The 20,324-nt window shown below is 46.3% G+C and overlaps 1 protein-coding gene across 2 annotated transcripts in view; it reads right to left on the bottom strand.

The window, feature by feature from the left end:
* Positions 1 to 20,324, bottom strand: part of DOCK1 (dedicator of cytokinesis 1) — a 535,086-nt gene that overhangs the window by 95,010 nt on the left and 419,752 nt on the right. For both annotated transcript variants that reach the window (XM_081220288.1, XM_081220287.1), the window contains exons 31-32: positions 17,269 to 17,369; positions 6,881 to 6,939 (exon numbers count right to left, since the gene is read on the bottom strand). In XM_081220288.1, the coding sequence (XP_081076414.1) occupies positions 6,881 to 6,939; positions 17,269 to 17,369 (160 nt within the window). The remainder of the gene's footprint in view (positions 1 to 6,880; positions 6,940 to 17,268; positions 17,370 to 20,324) is intronic.

Below are 20,324 nucleotides of genomic sequence, written 5' to 3' on the forward strand. Positions count from 1 at the left end.
CCACGGAGCTAGCCTTAGCCATTTTGAGGGGAAGTTGGGCCAGATCTTGGGAGCAGCTGACATGTTTATCATTTTTTTTAAACTTTCAAACATAATTTAATTATTTTGTAAGCAAGGAACCCAATCACGTGGGTTAATGATTATTTCTTGCTGTTCACTGACCACAGTCACAGTTTACATTTGACCTCCTGGCCGCTTCTCATGCCGGAGTCAAAGGTCCTGGTAGAAAGCTGCCAAACACAGACCTGATGCATTCATCACTGTATTCCAATCAGCAACGAACAGGGATGAGATGGGACATTTGCTCTCTTAACTGTATCCTTTATGTTGCAACTCAAAAGTCTCTGTCACTTGACTCAGACTATTTAGAACGTAATGACATAATGTCGAGAGAACCAACCATTCGGACCACTGGAGGCTTCACGAGGGCCCAGAGGTGGCTTCACAGAGAAGCTCATGCTTCCCTGGGCCCATCTCACTGTCTTCCACTGAAATCGTAGACACGGAGCAAATGAGGAGGAGTCAGTTTCAAACTGTGCTCCATCTCAGGGATTCCAGAGATGACCCTGAAAACACTTTGAAGAAAAAAGAAAAGAAAGAAAAGAAAACCCGAGTGTCTGGAGCGCCCGTGTGTCAGGCCAGCCTGGGCTTGAGCTGGCTTTTGGAGGCTCCCTCTGAGCCAGGAAGTGGCCCTTCAGTGGAAGGTCAGAGAGGAGGGGAGGGTCCGGGTGAGCTGAGCTGAGACAGCAGGTACTAATCAAACAAGAAGGACGCCTTTTCCTGTGTTAAAAACCAGTGTGAATATCTACCAGGGTGGCTGCCTCTACTTATCCTAAATGATGAGAAAAATATTACCAAGGCGTTTTGGAACGAAGCATTTGAAAACACACCTAAAACGGTCCTTTTAGGGGAAATAGACTAGCTCACAGTTTGTACTTTAGAGGTGACACTGAACAATTCAGAAGGTGTCGTCACTCTCTCTGGAAGGGCCGGGGTGAAAGATGACCTCAGAGGGCCCTCATGCGGAGGTACATCAGGTCCGCACTGAAAAGCCTGGCCACAGCGGGTGTAGCCCATCACGCACTGGACTCTGGCACCTAGAAGAGCCCTGGGCTCCCACTCGTCCAGCCGAGAACGACTCCCTCCATGCCACCTCTCTGAACGTTCCCGCCCGCCCTCACCTGCCCCTCCCTCGGAATGGGGCTACAGACAGAACCTTCCTGGCAGGAGTCCCACAGTGTCTGACCTGCCAGGAAACAGGACAGATGAACCTGTCAGGGTAGGATCAATTAAAATGAATCATGAAAGGTTCGAGGAGCCTTAGCATTTCACTACCGAGATCACCATACATATATAAAAAGCATTATTGAGCACCATATATATATATAAAGCATTATTGAGCTTCAGAGTTAGAAGGCTCTTGAAAACTTCCGTCCAGCCTCTGCATCTGAGTACGGGAAGCCCAGACCGACTGAGTCACGCAGCCAGGCAGGGACAAGGCAGGATGGAAACTCAGGTGGAACTCATATCCGGTCTCTTCCCTCGGAGCCCAGGGTGCCTGCTCTCTCCCCAGGGACGGCAGGAAGACCAAGGACGGGACAGTGCCTGGAAGGTTCTGTGCTGGAGATGCAGCCAGGCACGTTGACACCGAGAGCCAGTACTTTGATGCTGGACGTTTAAGCTGCTGCAGCAAAGTCCCAGCGGAGAGTTTCCTTAAGGGGTCCCCAGTTGACTCCAGGACTGATGCCCACACAGCAGGTGGGGAGTGGATTCTCCTCCCCCTGAGAGCACAGGCAGAGAAGTCATCCCCTCCAGCTTCTTCTCTCCACCTGGGAGTTCTCGCACTGGATTTTTATCCTTGAGAACCCAGCAGGCGCCTCATGTTAAACCAAGCTTCTTAATTTCCATGTTCTTAGTATTATCCACAGAGTATCGATTCCCCCTCCCCCCCGCAAAGAGTTGTACATTTATTTTTCTGGATGAAGACCCATTTGAAAAAGACTCCATCCTTCATATAAACGGAAAGACAAAGAGTATTTGGACATTCTCCTAACACTCCCTAGAGATAGAGCCTTCCTTCACACACTTCTGTGACCTCCGGGCACTCAAGAAGGATTAGGAGTCAAAGGCCTCTGAGGAAACCTGGCTTCGGTTGAAAAGAAGCCGCCGTGAACGTGCTGACCGCGAAGCCAAGTAGCAGGGCTGGCCCTCAAAACTCTGGCCCTGTCTGCTCAAAGGGCCCTCAGGAGGGCAGTGGAGTCCAATGCCACGCCTTCATCGAAAACCGTGTTTAGTTTTGTCACCTCGTTTCGTTCTGCCCGAGGAATGTAGATACATCAGGGCATCTTTCCAGCCACGAAGAAAGCTATTCCAGAAGCACGCAGGTTGGGATACAGCTAAGGCGCCCCAGCCCTGGTGGAACAAACGAAACCCTGATGCAGTGGGGTGACTAGAGAGCAAAGTGGGCAGTGGCCTGCTTCCTTCTAGAGAAGAAAAGTCACTGGGGGATGGGGAGAGTGGAAGCCCTCCCCACCACAGGCCAAGGTAGGATTTGTGGGCCAATCTGAGAGAAGGAAGGAGAGCCTGGGCAACTCAGAGGCAGGAGCTTGCACAGGACCAGGAGTGGTGCTGAAGAAAGGTGCCTGGGGCACCTCAGCACAAAACCAACTGAGGACGGGTGCCAGGAAGAGCTTCATCTTAACTAGGAGAGGCCAGGTTCACAGAGGACACATAAAGGTGGTGACGAGACATCAAATTATCATCAGTTTTTATTCCTTTATAAGGAACATAACCAACAGGATGACATGTCATAGTGGCTAACATTTTAATAGAGAATTCCTTGTTATATTAGTTAATTCACTTATTAATAAAATTGAATTAATTGTATTAATGTCTTATCATTTTTACTTTTTTCTTGCTTACTGTAAGAATACACTTGAGATGAGATCTACCTTCTTACATCTTTACATGGACAATACAGGATCATTACCTTGAGGCACCACGTGTATAGCAGATCTCTAAAATGTATGCATCTTACAAAACTTCAGCGTTTCATCCTTTGACCGACACCTCCCCACTGCTCCCTCGGCACACCCCTGCCCCTGGCAACCACCATTCTGCTTTCTGCTGTAATGAGTTTGACTCCTTCAGAGATCTCATATATGAGGATTCATGCAGTAATTGTCCATCTGTGACTGGCTTATTTCACATCCAACAGTGGTCTTCAGGGTCTTCCATTTTTTTTTCATATGATGGGATTTCTTTTATTTTAAGGCTGAATAATATTTCATTGTACATATATATACACCACATTTTCTTTACCCAGTCATCTGTCGATGGGCATTTAGGTTGTTTCCACATCTCTGTTATTGTGAATAATGCTGCACCAAACATGGGAGTGCAGATATCCAGATTCTGATTTTAATTCGTCAGAATATATAACCTGGAGTGAGAATGCTGGATCATAGGGTAGTTCTATTTTTATTTGATTGAGGAACCTCCATACGCATCATTTTACATTCCCACCAGCTGTGTACATGAGTTCAAATTTCTCTACATCCTTGCAAACACATGATTATCTTTTATTTATTTTCTTCATAACAGCCATCCTAACAGGTGTGAGGCAATAGCTCACTGTGGTTTTTGATTTGCATTTCCCTGATGATTAGTGACGTTAAACAACTTTTCATGTACTTACTGGCCATTTGTCTGTCTTCTTTGAAGAAATGTCTATTCAAGTCCTCTGACCATTTTTTAATTGGTTTGTTTTTTTTGCTATAGAATTGTAGGAGTTCCTTATATATTCCGGATATTAATCCTGCATCAGACATGGGGTTTGCAAATATATTCTCCCATTACTTTTCATTTTATTGTTTCCTTCCTTTGTTGTGCAAAAGCTTTTTAGTTTGATGTAGTCTACTTGTCTTTTTGGTGCCATTTCCAAGAAATCATTGCCCAGGCCAAGGTCAAAAAGCTTTTCTCATATGATTTCTTCTAGGAATTTTATGGTTTCAGGTCTTATATTTAAGTCTTTAGTGTGTTATGAGTTGCTTTTTGTGTATGGCTTAAGAGTCCAATTTCATTCTTTTGCAGGTGGATATCCAGTATTAACAACACTATCTGTTGTTGACAAACCATTTGTTAAAGTCACTTTCCTTTCTTCATTGTGTATTCTTGGTTTACTGTCGAAGATCAGTTGACTGCATATGTGTGGGCTTATTTCTGAGCCCTCTCTTCTGTTTCATTGGTCTATATGTCTGTCTTTATGCCAGTACCGCACTGCTTTGATTTCTATAGCTTTGTAATTCATTTTGAAACCAGGAGGTATGATGTCTCCATCATTGTTCTTCTTTCTCAGGATTGCTTTGGATATTCAGGGTCTTTTGTGGTTCCACATGATTTTTAGAACTGATTTTTCAATGTCTGTAAAAAATTCCATTGGAATTTTGATAGTGATAACAATATCAAGTCTTCCAATCCACGAACATGAGATGTCTTTACATTTATTTGTGTCTCTTTAAATTTCTTTCATCAATGTTTTATAATTTTCAGTGTACGAGTCTTTCACCTCCTTGGTTAAGTTTATTCCTAAAGATTTTATTCATTTTTATGCTATTGAAAATGGGATTGTTTTCTTAATTTCTTTTACAGGTAGTGTGTACAGAAATGCAACTTTTTTTTTCTATGTTCATTTTGTATCCTGCAACTTTTCTGAATTTGTTCGTTAGTTCTAACACTTTTTTGGAGGAGTCTTTAGGGTTCCCTACATATAAGATCATGTCATCTGCAAAGAGAGGTAATTTTACTTCTTCCTTTCTGATCTGGATGCCTTTTATTGCTTTTTCTTACTTAATTGGTCTGTCCATGACTTCCAGTACTATGTTGAATAGGAGGGGTGAGAGTGAGCATCCTGTCTTGTTTCCAATCTTAGAGAAAAACTATCAGTTTTTTACCACTGAGTATGATATTAGTTGACAATGTATGCCCTTAACTATGTTAAGTTACATTCCGTCTATATCTAGTTTGTTGAGTTTTTATCAAGAAAGAGTTTTGAATTTTGTCCAATGATTTTTCTGTATCTATTGAGATAATCTTATTATCCTTCATTCAATTAATGTAGTCTATCACTTTTATTAATTTGCATATGTTGAATCATCTTTGCATCCCAGACATAAATCCCACTTGTTCCTGGTGTACGACCCTTTTAATGTGCTGTTGAATTCAGTTTGCTAGTATTTGGTTGAGGATTTTTGCATCTGTGTTCATCAGAGATGGTGGCCTATAGATTTTCTTTTTTTTTTTTTTGTAGTGTGTTTGACTTTGGCATCATGGTAATGCTCACATCATTAAATGAATTTAGAAGTGTTGCCTGCTCTTCAGTGTTTTAGAAAAGTGTGAAAAGGATTGGCGTTAATTCTTCTTTAAATGTTGGGAGTATTCACCAGTGCAGGCATCTTGTCCTGGACTTTTGTTCGTTGTAAGATGATTCAATCTCTTTACTCATTATTAGTCTGTTCAGACTTTCTATTTATTCATAATTCAGTCTCAGTAGGTTGTATATTTCTAGGAATGCATCCATTTCTTCTAGGTTGCTGGCACATAAGTGTTCATAGTAGTCTCTTATGATCCTTTTTATTTCTACAGCATCAGTTGTAATGTTTCCTCTTTCATTTATGATTTTTTTTGAGTCTTCTCTTTTTGCTTAGTAATTTTTTCTTCTCTTTTTTCTTCTATTTTTTTCTTAGTAATTGAGCTAAAGGTTTGTCAATTTTGTTTATCGTTTCAAAAACTCAACTCTTAATTTTACTGAAGTTTTCTATCCTCTGTTTTGTTTATTTCTGCTCTAATCCTTATTATTTCCTTCCTTTTGCCGACTTTAGGCTTAGGCCTAGTTTTTTTTGGTTGTTGTTGTTCCTTGAGGTGGAAACCTGGGTTGTTTATTTGAGATCTTTCTTCACCAGTAAGCCAACACTAAAGATCAATGGACCTAACGGACATATACAAAACGTTTCCCCTAACGGCAGCAGGATACACATTTCTCTCAAGTGCACAAGGAACATTCTCCAGGATATGTCACATATTAGGTCACAAAACAATTGTTAACAAATTTAAGAATACTGAAATCATACCAAGTATCCTTTCCTACTGTGATAGAATAAAGCTAGAAATGAGTAACAGAAGGCAAATTGGAAAATTCACAAATACTTGAAAGTTTAAAACTGCACTCCTGAACGATCAATGGGTCAAAGCAGAAATCAAAGAGGAAATCAAAAATTATATTGAGACAAATGAAAAATGAAAACACAACATACCAAACCTTTGCAATGCAGCAAAAGCCATACCAAGAGGGAAGTTTACAGTGATAAATGCCTATGTTAATTTCTTATCTTAAACGCACATATCCCTTATTGTTTTGATTGCACAAGTACTCAGCATACAACCACCTGGTGGCAGTATACCTAAATACAGGGTCTAGTTTTGAGTTGGAGAATAAACCCTTTGGAAGGTAGATTATGTGAAACTGAATACAATAAGTGACGGACTATATAACAGTAGGATGAGCTACATGCTTTGATTCATGAGAAACAGAGAGAATGGTAGTGCTGGCCAGGAGCAAGAGTTCCAAGGCAGAGCTCTGCTCACCTGACACAAGAGGGTTGACTTTTCTGTTTTCTCCACCAATCAGATTTTCTTCCCTTTACTTTGGTCTCCCAACTCTTATTCACTGAAAGCGCTTACTGCAGAAGTAGCAATTGCTCTCGGAAGAACAGAAGCTGTTCAGATTTTTAAGATGCCCCAAAGCTGACAAACAGGACCAATGGCATCGCCCACCACCGAGTCATGATATTCAGCGTGATGCCCTGAAGTCCCAGTTACTCACCAAGGTTGTACCACATGTCCCTGATTTCGAAGCCAATCTGTCTCCTCATATCTCCGTACCTGAAAACCAGGGACAGGAAAAATGCTGAGTCACTCTATGGAGCATTTGAAAATCAGACTTGGATTATTTTTAAGTGCAATGAAACTCTCCCATCCCTGAGACAAATAAAGAGAGTGTCAAAGCATCAACTTCTTTTGCCACCAAAAGGAACTGAAGGAGGAGGAATCCGGCTAGGGATCTCATTTTCCCATCACCACAGATTACATAAGATCCTCCCCTCTGTGGAAACATGGGGGAGGTGGTGGAGAGAAATGAAAGTATTTTCCTTTCTTCAGTCTCTAATGGCAGGAGAAAGAGAACCCGGCTCCTTGGCTTGAGGAGGAGTTTGTTTTCCACGCATGTTATAAGCATCCAGGCACCAGACACTAAATGACATCCTACAGCCCGGCACACAAGAAGCAGTTCTCACATGTTAAATTAAGCCCTGGAGTCTTAGACAATCAGAGTAGGGAAGGCCTCTTCCATATAGCTCCCAGCTCCTGGCTCTTGCTTTATCATTTTCAATGTAAGGAAGGGCTTAACACCAAAAGATGTCAACAAACATTCCCGTTTTTATGTACCAGCAAAAATAAATGCTAATTTTCTTCCCAGTGGGTCAGCAGAGGGGGTGTGTGTTTCATGAGTAAACAGAATTTGAGGTTTCAGAAGATAAACCTTTATTAGTTTGTGAGCAATTTAACATTTTCCTTTATTGCCTAAGGAAAAGGCTGATTATATTACAAATAATAATTTGCAAAATTACCCTACAGTGTTACAGTGTAGCAGCTGTGTCGTGGCGCCTGCTCTGTGCATCCTTATGTCAGCTGTGGGAAGAAAAGCTCTGATTACAGATGACCGACTTGTGCCTCCACAGGTAGAGATCCGGCTGGTAAATCAACAGCTCCAGCTGGCTGCTACCATTTATCAAAGTCTTGGGTACCCTAAGCACCCGTCTGTCACTTACAGCAGGAAAGGACAGCAGACCCTGCGAGAATCTCAACCAGGAAAGATGAACGCGCCCAGCAGCTCCTCTTTGGAGAATTCAACCTTGGGGGCAGCACAGCCGGACAGGTGTCAGGGCATTCACTGTACACGTGGAGAAACTGAAGTGAGAGGGCAGCGTTGTACCCCGTCCTCCGAGGACAAGCTGGTCCTCTGAGGTGAATGTATTACCTTCCAGTCCAGCCCGACACCAGGTGAGCGCTGGTGCAGGTAAATCTGGTGAGTGAGAGAGAGGGGATCTCTGCCCAGGAATGCTCCCAGCACCAAGCCACAGGGAGCAGGAACCGGGTCACCCTTCTGCGCCTAGCTGGCACCCAGAAGTGCCCCAGGGGCACAAGATCTGAGCACCAGTGGGGCGTGCATCCTTTTGAGGCTTGCAGAGCCGTTTTCCAATCCCCATTTTGCTCCTGTAGGAATGACAGAGGGGTCCCAGCACCCAGGCCTGGAGAGGATGCGGGTGGCTGCGTGATGACTGGGAAGACCATTCTCTGGGCATTTACCAGGAGAACAGGATCGGGGAGAGGAAAACCACGCTCCATCCAGTGCAGACGCTTCCTGCTCAGGCTGGAGGGGTCCTCGCTGTCCAGGAGGATGAGCTGCCTTTCAGGGGAGCAGGTGTCTGGGGAGGTGAGGAGTGTGGCATCGCGCGGAGGACCCTGAGAACGTAAACACCCCAGCCCTGGCTACCAGGTGTTCAGACCTCAACACAGGGAGGATGCCAGAGGCCCAGAGGAGGCGAGAGCCTGTCCCAGGGGCGGGCCTGTCACTAACTCAAGCTTAAAGACTCTTAACTGCCAAGCAACTCCTTCTCAGCCCGGAACAGTATCTCTTGAAAAATCCGCATGGTTAAAGCCAGGCTGATCTCCATCAGTGTCTGCGCCTTGCTGGCCCCTGACTCAACTTCCTCTCCCAGGTCTTATAATAATTCAAATCAAACCCCAAAGTCCAGAAAGATAAAGCGCAGGACAGCCTTGGCAGCAGCGGGCTCACAGATTGGGTTTGGATCACCAGGAGTGACCCAATGGATGCCTCAAGCCCTACGGTGACTGCTGTCTGTCCAGAGCTGGACTTGACCCAGGGACCCCAGGAGGTGTGTGAGGAGAGGGAAGCCGGCCCAGTCCTGTCTCTCCGCCCAGTACCTCTGCTCCTGGCGCCGGCGGAGCCTGAGGGGCTCAAGGATGCCTGGGTTACATTTTTCAGTGACACTTCACTGTCTTCTACGTGGGGAATGCTGTGTCTTCACAGTATTTCAGGACGGGGGGATTAAAGGCCTCTGGTAGAAAGGTGCTAAAAACGCCATTATAATAGTCAAATAAGACAGGTGCTCGAGGCTGGAACAAGATGAGTAAAGAGCCGGAAGGTGAAGGGTAGGACCGAATCTCTCCGGCAGTAAGATCGATCTTTTCTCCCATTTTAATAAGTAGGCAGCTTTGACAAATCTATACACTTCTCAGCGTAATCCCCAAATGGAGTCACAGCTGTCACCAGAACCGAAGAGGAATTCCTGAATCATTTGTAATTCTTGCCCCAAGGAGGAGAAAAAAGCAGTAATGGAGCGTATCTGGGATCATGCTCCTACCTGGAGAATTCCAGAGCTGGTGGCAGCCTTAGAGATCGTTACTAAGTCCATGACTAACGATTTATAGTTGAGAGAACTGAACTAGTCCTGGGGGGGAAGCAAAATGACTTGGCCACGGTCACAGGGCAAGGGGAGAAGAGACTGCACAAGTCTCCAGACTCCCACAGAACTCCTGTTCTTTACCCCCAGCATGCACCTCGAGGACCAGAGAGGGCAGACTTCCACGATGTCACAGCACCGCACTGTGTCTCACCCCTCAAAGTGCATGTGTGGTGTGTTTCATTTGATTTGATTCTCACAGTAAGACCACAAGGTGAGGAAGAAGACGTTCCCGTAGCTATCTTCCCACTGAGGAAGCAGAGGTTCCTGGCGGTGAAATGACGTGCCTGTTTCTGCAAAGCCGGAGTCACCTGGTGCTCCCCACCATACCCAGGTCGCCTGTGCGCACCCACAAAGTGAGTGGACAACTTCAAAAGGCCAGTCCGAGGGAGCTCCCAGGAGGCATCCCTTAGACGGCCCAGGTAGATCCCAGATCCCACATCCAGGCCTGTAACTCTGACCCAAAATAGCATGACTCTGGTCTCTGAGACCTTACCTTAGCACCTGCTTTCCCGAATCTTCGCCCCAAAAAGCAGAAATCCCATGTCCACCAGACAGAGCCCAAGCTTGGGGGTAAGACCAACCTGAGACCAAATCTGAGCACACTGGGAAAATTACCTGACCACTCTGACCCTTGGTCTCCCCATGTGTAGTACTGGGATAATGACGGCATGATGCTCATCTCCCAGGCCTTTGGGAGGATGAGGACACGGTGCCCTCGTCTGTCCTAACAAGTAACGAACCCAGGCTGGTCCTTCCTTTAAAAGCTCAGAGTGGGCCTCATCACAGCATCCCCCTCATGGGTGCAATGGTCTTTTAGATTAATTTGTTCTGTAAGCATTATTCATTGTTTAATGAATTACTAAATGCTTACTGAAGGCCAGGCACAGTGCTAATATGGGAACACTAATATAATGTGGAAAAGAGACACAGTCCACAGACCTGAGGGACTATTAGCATGTAGTAGAGATGGGCATTAAACAATCACACAAGACTCACACATGTATGTATATATAGTAGTTTTTTTTGTTATTATTTATGTGTTTTTTTGGAGGCCATGGTCACAGTTCTTTAGGAAAAACTGGAGGAGTGGGTCCAGGTTGGCTGTGGGAGAAGCTCTCTTAGAGAGTAATATTTACCCAAGATTTGAAGAAGGAAAGGTATAATCTAGACAGAGAGGGGAAGAGACCAGCAGGTGCAAAGGCCCTGTGGCGGGGTGGGGGTAGGTGAGTATATGGACCAAAGAAGGCAGTGAGACTGGAGGACAGGGAGCTTGCCTTACTCCTTCCCCTTAAGAGGAGGGGTGTGCTGTGAACCAAGGCTGCAGAGGCAGGTTTATAAGTATTTTTTTTTAAGTTTCAAAAACTCTTTTGCAATAAGAAATATACTTTACTAAGCAGCATGCATAAAAATGTATGTATACAAAAGTTCTATGAAATAATACTTAACTTTACTACCTGCAATCAACTCTGATGCTTTCTTATATTTTATTTTACTGGAAAAAAAAAAGGGAAAAAAATGTATGTTGGTCTTGGGTCCTGTGGGTTGACTTGTGTCCTCCATAAAGATCTGTTAAAGCCCTAACCCCTACTACCTGTGAATGTGACCCCCTAAAGAGGGTCTTTACATGATGTAATCCTGTTAAGATGAGGTCACGCTGGATGGGGCGGGCCTTAAATCCAAGCACTGGCATCATTATAAGGAAAGGGATACATTTAGAGACACAGACAAACAAGGCTGAAGGCCATATGAAGAGGGAGGCAGAGATGAGAGTTATACAGCCACGGCCACGGAGCACCAAGGATGGGCGCCACCCACCCCCAGAAGATAGGAGAGAGGCACAGACAAGGTCTTCCCTCTGAGCTTCCAGAAGGAACCAACTCTGCTGATGCCTTGACTTCAACTTCTGGCCTCTGTAACTGTGAGGCAATACATCTCTGTTGTTTCACTTAGTTTGTGTTGTTACATTATGGCAGATGACTCTAACAAATTAATACAGTGGCCCATTAAGTTGCTATCCCAGCCCAGTGAAGGGCTGAGATGCACAATTTAAAAACTGCTATCTTAAGGAAAGAGAACAGAATAAGAAGCCCCAACACCAAGACTCAAGGAGCTCTTGCACTTAATGGGTGGAGGGAGAAGTCTTAGCCTGACAAGGGAGCAGTGGGGAGGCCAAAACGCTAGGAGGGAAACCTACAGAGGGGTTCTGGGAGCCCAGGACAGAGCTGGCCCGCAGCCAGCATCGGGAATGGGTGTGGGTGTGCAGTGAGAGAGGCACGGAGGGAGCTGGAGGGAGATGATGGGTGGGGTGAGACATTGTTATTTTTATGGGAAAGACTGACATTGTTATTTTTATGGGAAAGACTGGTAAGTTCCGGGGAGGTGGGAGGAGACGGGACCCCAAATGTGACGGATGGGAATCAGCCTTACTAGACACAGGGGTCTGATGTGTCCTCCACTGCATAAAGTTTTATCACATTCAATAAAATTCAGCATCACTGGGCGGGCGGATGAGGGGGTGGTGGTGGTGGGATGAACTGGGAGATTGGGATTGACATATATGCACTAATATGTATAAAATAGATAACTAATAAGAGCCTGCTGTATAAAAAATAAATTAAAAAATGCTTTTTTAAGAAAGAAAATAAATATGTGCACACAAAAAAATTCAGCATCACTAAAAGAAGATGTGGTATATATTTACAATGGAATATTACTCAGCCCTAAGAAAGAATGAAATAATGCCATTTGCAGCGACATGGATGGACCTACAGATTGTCATACTGAGTGAAGTAAGTCAGACAGAGAAAGACAAATACCATATAGTATCACTTGTATGTGGAATCTAAAGTATAATACAAATGAATTTATTTATAATACAGAAAGAGACTCAGAAAACAAACTTACGGCTACCAAAGGGGAAAGGGATGGGAGGAGGAATAAATTAGGAGTATGGGATTAACAGATACACACTACTTTATATAAAAGAAGTAAGCAATAATGATTTACTGGATAGCACAGGGAACTATGTTCAATATCTTGTAACAACCTACAATGGAAAATAATCTGAAAAAAATATATAACTGAATCACTTTGCTGTACACCAGAAACTAACACAATGTTGTAAATCAACTATACTTCAACTAAAAAAAAAAAAAAAAGAATATAGCATCGCTAATGCATGTGGGACACTTAATTAACTCTTCGAAAAGGACCTTAGCGCAGGTTACAGCTCGTTGAGTCCGTCTCCTTGGGTCCCCTTCTAATACTTAGTATATAGTGAATTTATCTGGAATAATTTGAGTCTCTTGGGAAAAAAATTAACACAAACACAAATAATTTCCTTTTATAATTTGGAACGTTCGACTCCAGCTTCAGATTAGGTCACACTGCAAAGCAAGGCTTGTCACTGTGCACTTCTTTTCTTTTGGTTTCCCTAAAAAGTAATGTGTACAGTAGGAATTGACACACTGATGTTTCAGAACCCAGTGTTTGGAAACATTGTGATATTTTGTTTATGCGGTATTTTGGTCCAGTAGTGAAACCTGTCCTCTTAGAAGAGGCAGTGAGCTGAGGATAGACTTCTATAGGAAAAACAAAACGAACCAGAAAAGGACGGGAAACATCCCGGGACCAACTGGGGAGAGGGTACCACGAGGAACCCACATTAATCACATAGGTTCAAATCCACTGGCCTGGGCTTGGCCATCACACTTTACCCTCTCGGGCTGGAATTTTTAAATGGGCATTTTATGCTTAGAGCTGCTGGAGGCCCATCCATGAACCCCTTTCCTCTTCCAGAAGGCGGTCTGGTCCTGGACACAGAAGGACAGCTGCCATCACACCACCCCATTGCCCCAATGCTAGGACACACGATGTCTTACAAACTAAAATGGTCAAGCTGGCTGCTAATCCAAAGCCAACTCTTTCACATTTGACTCATACTTCTGGAGCCCCCGTAATGTACAAGGCGTGGGGGATGGAGGATGGGACATTCATGAAGGTCGGGGTTAGCATTCTGTTGCCTTCTCTTTGTCAGGAGTCACTAGCGCCAAGGATGTCTGAAGGTGAGTCAGTTAAATGTTCTCATTATGGACTTGGATTCATAGAGGTTATTTATTTTGTGGTTCATTGCCAAATCTGGTACTCAGTTTGGGTTTGACATAATCAGTGTTCTGCACGCTATGACCCATTCTTTGATGTTACTCCCATGTGCTTTGGGGAATGCCATTGGAATAAATATCCTAATTATCTCCCCAACCTAGGTCACCAGGAGGACGGGAAGCTTAACAAGAGGGAATGAACAGGCAGATCTTCTGATACCGGGATTTTCTGTTGTTCTGAGCCACAGTGCTGTGGACCAGGCAGGCGCGAGGAGGTGCAGGCCACGGCAGAGAGGAAGGGCCGCGCTGGGGGCACGAGGGGGCTCATGCCGAAGCCCTGGGTTGGATTCACAAACCCTACAGCAGTAGACAAGCCGACGTGGACAGCCAGAGGCTACTAAACAGGGGGGCATCACTCCACTTTCAGACCCCACGGCCTTTCCCTCTAGAAGAAAATAACCCCCTGAATTTATGGTCCACTGTGCTGGAAATCAGCAGCCAGCCATTTGCTCAGACGCCTGGGGTTAATCCCCGTGTCACCTGGTCGCTCACACCTTGCCCCAAGTCCCGATCACTCCAGGCCTGGCCACTCACTTATGCTTCAGCAACGAAGAGCATTTCTGCTTATAGAGTGGGCCATGCCCCTTAGACGCGATGACCCCTTTTGGGACTGGCTGTTTGCTGACAAGGGGGTCAATCAATCTGGTAAACATCTCGGCCACCTTCACCACCCAGGCTGAGTCCTACATGCCCACCTCTGGGCTGCCAAGGCATTTGGGGAGCATTTACGTTCTACTCCAATCATGTAATTTTGCACAGCTACCTGCCCCCTAGACTGTGAACTTTTTATCTCTGGGTCCCAAGCACCAGGACTCTAGTGCCATGAGTACATGGCACAATGTGAAACAAATTAAAACATTTCTAAGGCACTAAAAAATTTAAGCATTTGGGTAGGACCATCTCCTAATATTTCTCATGCAGGTTTTGCTATTTAGAAATTAAAATTGCACATGGATGATAAAGCGTTTAAGGTGTAGCAAGAGGCAGGGTGCATACAACAAAGAGGTGAACCAACGTTTTATCTTAGCCACGCAGCCTCATAGGCCAAGAGCGCTTAACACAGATGCTGGAAATTCCTTCTCCTCCGTGGCCTGTCATGGCCACACACTGAACCTGTGCCCCTGGGAAAGGGCCCCTTGGGCTGCACAGGAGCTGAGACACTCCTGCAAAGACAATTTCTGAAATGTTTGGGGCTTTTTCCCTCGGGGGATCCATGAGACAATTTCTAAGGGAAAATCTGGAGTCTCTCTTTGCCATGGCTGTGAGAGAGAGAATTCTAAAAGCCCGATTCAGAGGCCCTCTGGGAGGGGTGACACCAGCTGGCTGTGTTTAATTTTCCTTGGCTTTGAAGCTTCAGAAGTCACAGCACGATGCGGGAAGCAAACGTTTTCTTTGGTGGACAAGGCCCTGTGTGGTGAATGCATTTATTGGTGTCGCTCTAGCTTAGACGTTAACGCTCTCACACCAACAAGGAAAGGGCCCAGGGAGAGAGACGGGCCCCGCCCTGACCGGAGAATGCTCAGAATCAAATGGTTTTATTCTCCAAACTGTGAAGGAGACCTCAGCTCTTTTCAGGCAGATTTCCGGTTTAAACTCAATTCTCCTCTGCAGGCATCTCTAAGGGTAGGATGCGCTACAGCTTGGCAAGGAATGGACACCAGTGCCAGCTGGAGCTGGGTCTGGACCCCAGCCTCACCCCACATGAGCACTGCACACAGGTGGGCAGGACAGGATAACCAGGGCTCTGGAGGGCTCTGGTGGGGAGTGGCTAGGGCCGAGTGCTGTGTGTGCTGGTTATTAGTGTTTCCATTACAAACAGCTTTCCCCACGACAGCCTTTCATCAAGGACAACAAGCTGGGAGCCATCCCTAACTTCCTGGGAGCACTGAGGGAATGTAAATTTCACAAAGTGGTAGCGTCCCTGTCGAGCCAGTCCCCGGAAGGTGCTGCCTAGAAAAGTCTGTCTCCTGAGCCAAGACGGGGGATAAATTCTGCTGGCTCGGAGGTGGGGGCCATCTTCCCTGCCATCGCCGCTGGGCACCCACCGGGCCCACGCCACCCAGGGTGCGTTTCCCTTTCTGAAGAAGGAACACTTGTCTCTATCAACGGCCAACAGACCAGTCATTCAACTGCGGGAGCTTGAAGGAAAGACGGCCCGATGTTCTGTTTTGTTTTTGTTTTCTTTTTTGGCTGCTCCACATGGCATGAGGGATCTTAGTTCCCCGACCAGGGATCAAACCTGGGAAGCAGGGAGTCTTAACCACTGGGAAGGGAAGCCAGGGAAGTCCCGAGATGACCCGATGAAAGCTGACCTTTAGATGGCTCAGGGAAGGATTTAAGGTTCTAAAAGCAGCCCAGCTAAATGTATTGGGCTCTGAACTGCCCGAGTAAGAATGACTTAGTGTGAGACACGGGACCCTGGTTCACAACCTGCTTCACTTCCTCGTCTGGAAAATAAAGATGATAAGAGAACCTACGGAATAGTTTCGGTTTTTGTTCGAATGGTTCTACGTGAAAAATGCATACAACGTTCTTAGAAAGTCACTGGCAGGTCATACGTGCTCTGTAAATATCTGCCGAACTACTTCTTACTCCCCAGGGAGAGTGTGCTTTCCATTTGGTCTGCAAGGGAGACACACAGTCCTGGGACACTAGGACGGCAGATCAGCTGTCCCCTTCTGAGAGGCCCTGGAACCTCTAACCTCAGTGATGGTACCAGGCTGCCAATGCCTTGGAACCGTCAACACGGCTCAGAGGGATTATGAAGGGATGAACAGAGATGGATGACTCAGCAGCGTGAGGTACTGATGGAAGGGGCCCCCAGAGAACTGAGACGCTGGTGAAACTGAGGCAGAGAGAGAGGTTGCAAGGCCCTCAGAGTGCCCAAGGGTTGCAAGGAAACCCACGTAAGGGTTCTTTTCCTGACCCTGGAGCAGGAGCTGTTCCGGATGCAGTGATGAAGGAGCCAGGCAGGGATCCTGGCTTCCCCGGGGCTTCTCAGACGTTTTCAGGATAATCCAAGGGCTAGTTAAGCCCTTTCAGATCTCCTGCCTGGAAGAGGACCGGGGTCATCTCTTGCAAAGAAGGAACCCCAGATGACTCATCACTCCACAATGCGTTGTTCCACAATCCCAAGATGCCAACAGCTTCTGTCAGAAGCTTCCTTGTTTGAAGCAGCATTGGAGAATTAAGCAATACAGCAAACCATACGTGGCGTGACATCAGCACGGTGCACAGCAAAAGCAATTATCTCCCGAAACTCCCATCCTGTTCGGCGCTAACAGTCTTGAATGACACGGACTTGCAACCCACCAGAATGAATCTGCAATTTTAGATCTGGATTCATGGGTTACAAAAGGCAATACTCAATTCATGGTTTGAAATCACCCCCACATTACACCATGATTACATCTCAGTTGGTACCCAGTTGGCTTAGAAGACGCAAGAAGACTGTGCTAATAGAACTGCAGGCTCCTGCCCGTGCATGTGGGGCTGCGTGGACTTACTTGTTAAGGATTTTCCCTCTCTTTGCACTTGAAAAATTCTCCAGCTGCAAGGACTCTTGAGTGAGGAAAGCGACAGCCAGGTGAAAATAGTTGTTCCACAGCTGAAACCAAAAAGGGGAGATGCTAAGGTGCCGAACCGATTAATATAGGATCTCGGAAACGCTCCGAGACGTTTAAACAGCATTTGCCCAGCACACACTTCTGAAAGGTTTGAAAGCCGCACTCTCTACATACACATTGCTAATCAGCCACCCACGGCGTGGTTCAGGGCTGAGCATGGGTTCTGACAGTGCATGCAGTCAGACCCAGCTCAGCCACTTACTTAGGCAGACACTCAACCTCTCTGTGCCTCGGTGTCCTCAGGTAAAGTGGGAATTTCAACAGTACCTACCTGATAGGGCTGCTAAAGGACGGAGGGAGTAAAGACATGCAGTGCCCATCCGGTGGTGCCGGGAGCACGGGAAGCACATACTAAATGTCAGCTGTTATTAATACTGTATTATGGAGCCCCTTACCTCACAGTATACAGCAAGTTCCCTACATATGAAGGAGTTCCGAGAGTGCGTTCCTAAGTCCAACTTGGTCGTAAGTCCAACAAAGTTAGCCTAGGTACCCAACTAACACAATCAGCTATATATACCACTGCTTTTACGCTTGCTTCCGGACGTCCTGGGCTTGAAATAAAGATACTGTACTCCTGTACTCTATACAGTACTGTAAAGTACACAAAAGCACAACCAATTGTAGAGGACGCACGCAAGGGACGATGGACACCAGACGCGTGAACTAACGTACGTGACTGCACATGCGAATGCACGTTTGCATTTTTGCAAGTTCACAACTTGAAGGTTCGTAGGTAGGGGACTTACTGTATAGTTTTCTATAATTTATCATTTTTATGATACTAAAAATATATACACACTAGAAAATTGAGGAAAATGTAAAAAGATCCAACATTTCATATTTCAAGGACTTAGAGACTGTACGTGGCTTAAATGACAATTTACCGTAAAATGATTTTGTCATCGTAAAGCTCTTCACTGGAAGCTCTGTGTATCTGGACACAGTATCCCACATAAAAGTGCTCTTCAACAAGAAGTGTTATGATGGGTAGATTCCTAAAGTCATGAAACTAAGACCCCCTGATTAGGTCAATGTTTAAGACCAGGTGAAGAAAATTAAAATGAAGGAGGGATTCTTGGATCATGAACCGGGGCTTTTCACTTGAACTCCATAAATGACACGGGCATACCCCTCACTGCCCAGGGGAGAAACCTGGGATTTATTCTGGGCTTTGTCCTTCGCAGCTTCCCACCGTTTCAATCAGCAAGTCCTTCTGCTTCACCTTATAACTCCCTCCCAAGCCCACCCACTTTGTCTCAGTGCTGGGGTATCACCCACCCCAGGTCAGCATCATCCCTCACGGACCAGAACAGCCTGCTTCCTGCTTCCTGTCCTCGCCTCGTCCCACAGGGCAGCCAGAGGGAACTGACACTAATCCGAGGGGGCCACACCCCAGCTCAAACCTCTTCAGGAACTTCCCACACATTTCCGGTCAGAACAGAGTTTGAAGGGGAGTCCCGCTGCCCGGTTCCCTCTGCTTCTGCCTTGCAGCAGCCTTTCCATCCATACTCTGCACCCTTGTCTTCCCATCAGATCCTTGAGCTGATGCTCTCCCCACCCCTGGGCCTTTGCACATGCCGGGTCCACCCCCGTCTCCTCCCTCACTGGGTCTCAGCATACCAGGGCCGGGTGTGTTCACCCTCTCCGCACCCTCGAGCACCTTGGTCTGTCCCCACAGTCCTGCCCTAATGGTCCTCCCTTTACACTCCACGGTACACAGGGTGGGGGCAGGATTCCAGGTCTGGGGCAGAGCCTGGCTCAAAGTAAGTGATCCATCGGGAATAATCAATATTTGAGGGATGAACCCACGGGGACGTCTCAAATGCAAGTGAAAACTCTCTGGACATTTCCTCCAGATTGCTTCCATCTGCATCCTCTCTCAGAGGGCGGCACCCGAGGGTGGGGGAGCACAGGTGAGAGATAAGCGGGGAGACCCTCCCCCCCTCCCAGGAACTGCAGCAAGGGGCTCAGAGACTGGCCATCACAGATACTCCTCAGTGGACCATTTTTGTACCACAGGATATTTCAGGGGAACTTTCACCGGCTCCCAGTGGGAAAGAGCTGGACAGAGTTTCCATCACATGTCCAAGCTCCAAGGTGCCTTCAATGATCTTAGGAAGAAATCTGTGGGTACTGGTTTTCTTATTTACAAAACAGGGATAATATTCATTGCATCAAATGAGATGGTTACACAGAGTTACGTAAAAACGTGGTGTTAACAATAATGACTCTATTTTCAGTGACCAGAGAAATAAGAGGAAATTTTCAAGCATGGATGTAGCTAAAAGTGTAGTGGGCTTCATTTAGCCGGTGCTCCTCAGAAACTGGCATTTCTTCAGGAACAGAGCAGCTCATTCCCAGGTAAGTGTTGGTCTTCCCATTTCACAGATGAGGTTCAGAGACTTGCTCCAAACCACACACACACACACACACAAAAACACGTGAAGCAGAACAAGGGTCTCCAGCGGGCCGTCCTGGACCTCACAGGCCACGCTCTTTCCTGCCCACAAAGGCACTTTCTCTTTTAGGCCTTTTTATAATAAAAGGGGTGACTCAAATCAATAAAGTACAAGTTGCTTCCTTTGTTTTTGGAACTAACACCTCCCTGCTATGGCCACCCATCTCCCAGCAGTGCCCTCTCACAGCACTGGCAGGGGTCCCTGGCCACGTTTGGGTCAGGGACACCACTAGAGCAGGACCCAGGCGTATTTTAATGTATATCTGTTGCCCATAAAAACAACATCAACAAAAATATGAATGTGTCGGGCTTCCCTGGTGGCGCAGTGGTTGGGAGTCCGCCTGCTGATGCAGGGGATGTGGGTTCGTGCCCTGGTCCTGGAGGATCCCACGTGCCGTGGAGCAGCTGGGCCCGTGAGCCGTGGCCACTGGGCCTGTGCGTCCGGAGCCTGTGCTCCGCAACGGGAGAGGCCACA

The sequence above is a fragment of the Mesoplodon bidens genome (genome assembly GCF_964165515.1).
Source record: "Mesoplodon bidens genome assembly, chromosome: 1".
In the NCBI taxonomy this organism is placed as follows: Eukaryota; Metazoa; Chordata; class Mammalia; order Artiodactyla; family Ziphiidae; genus Mesoplodon; species Mesoplodon bidens.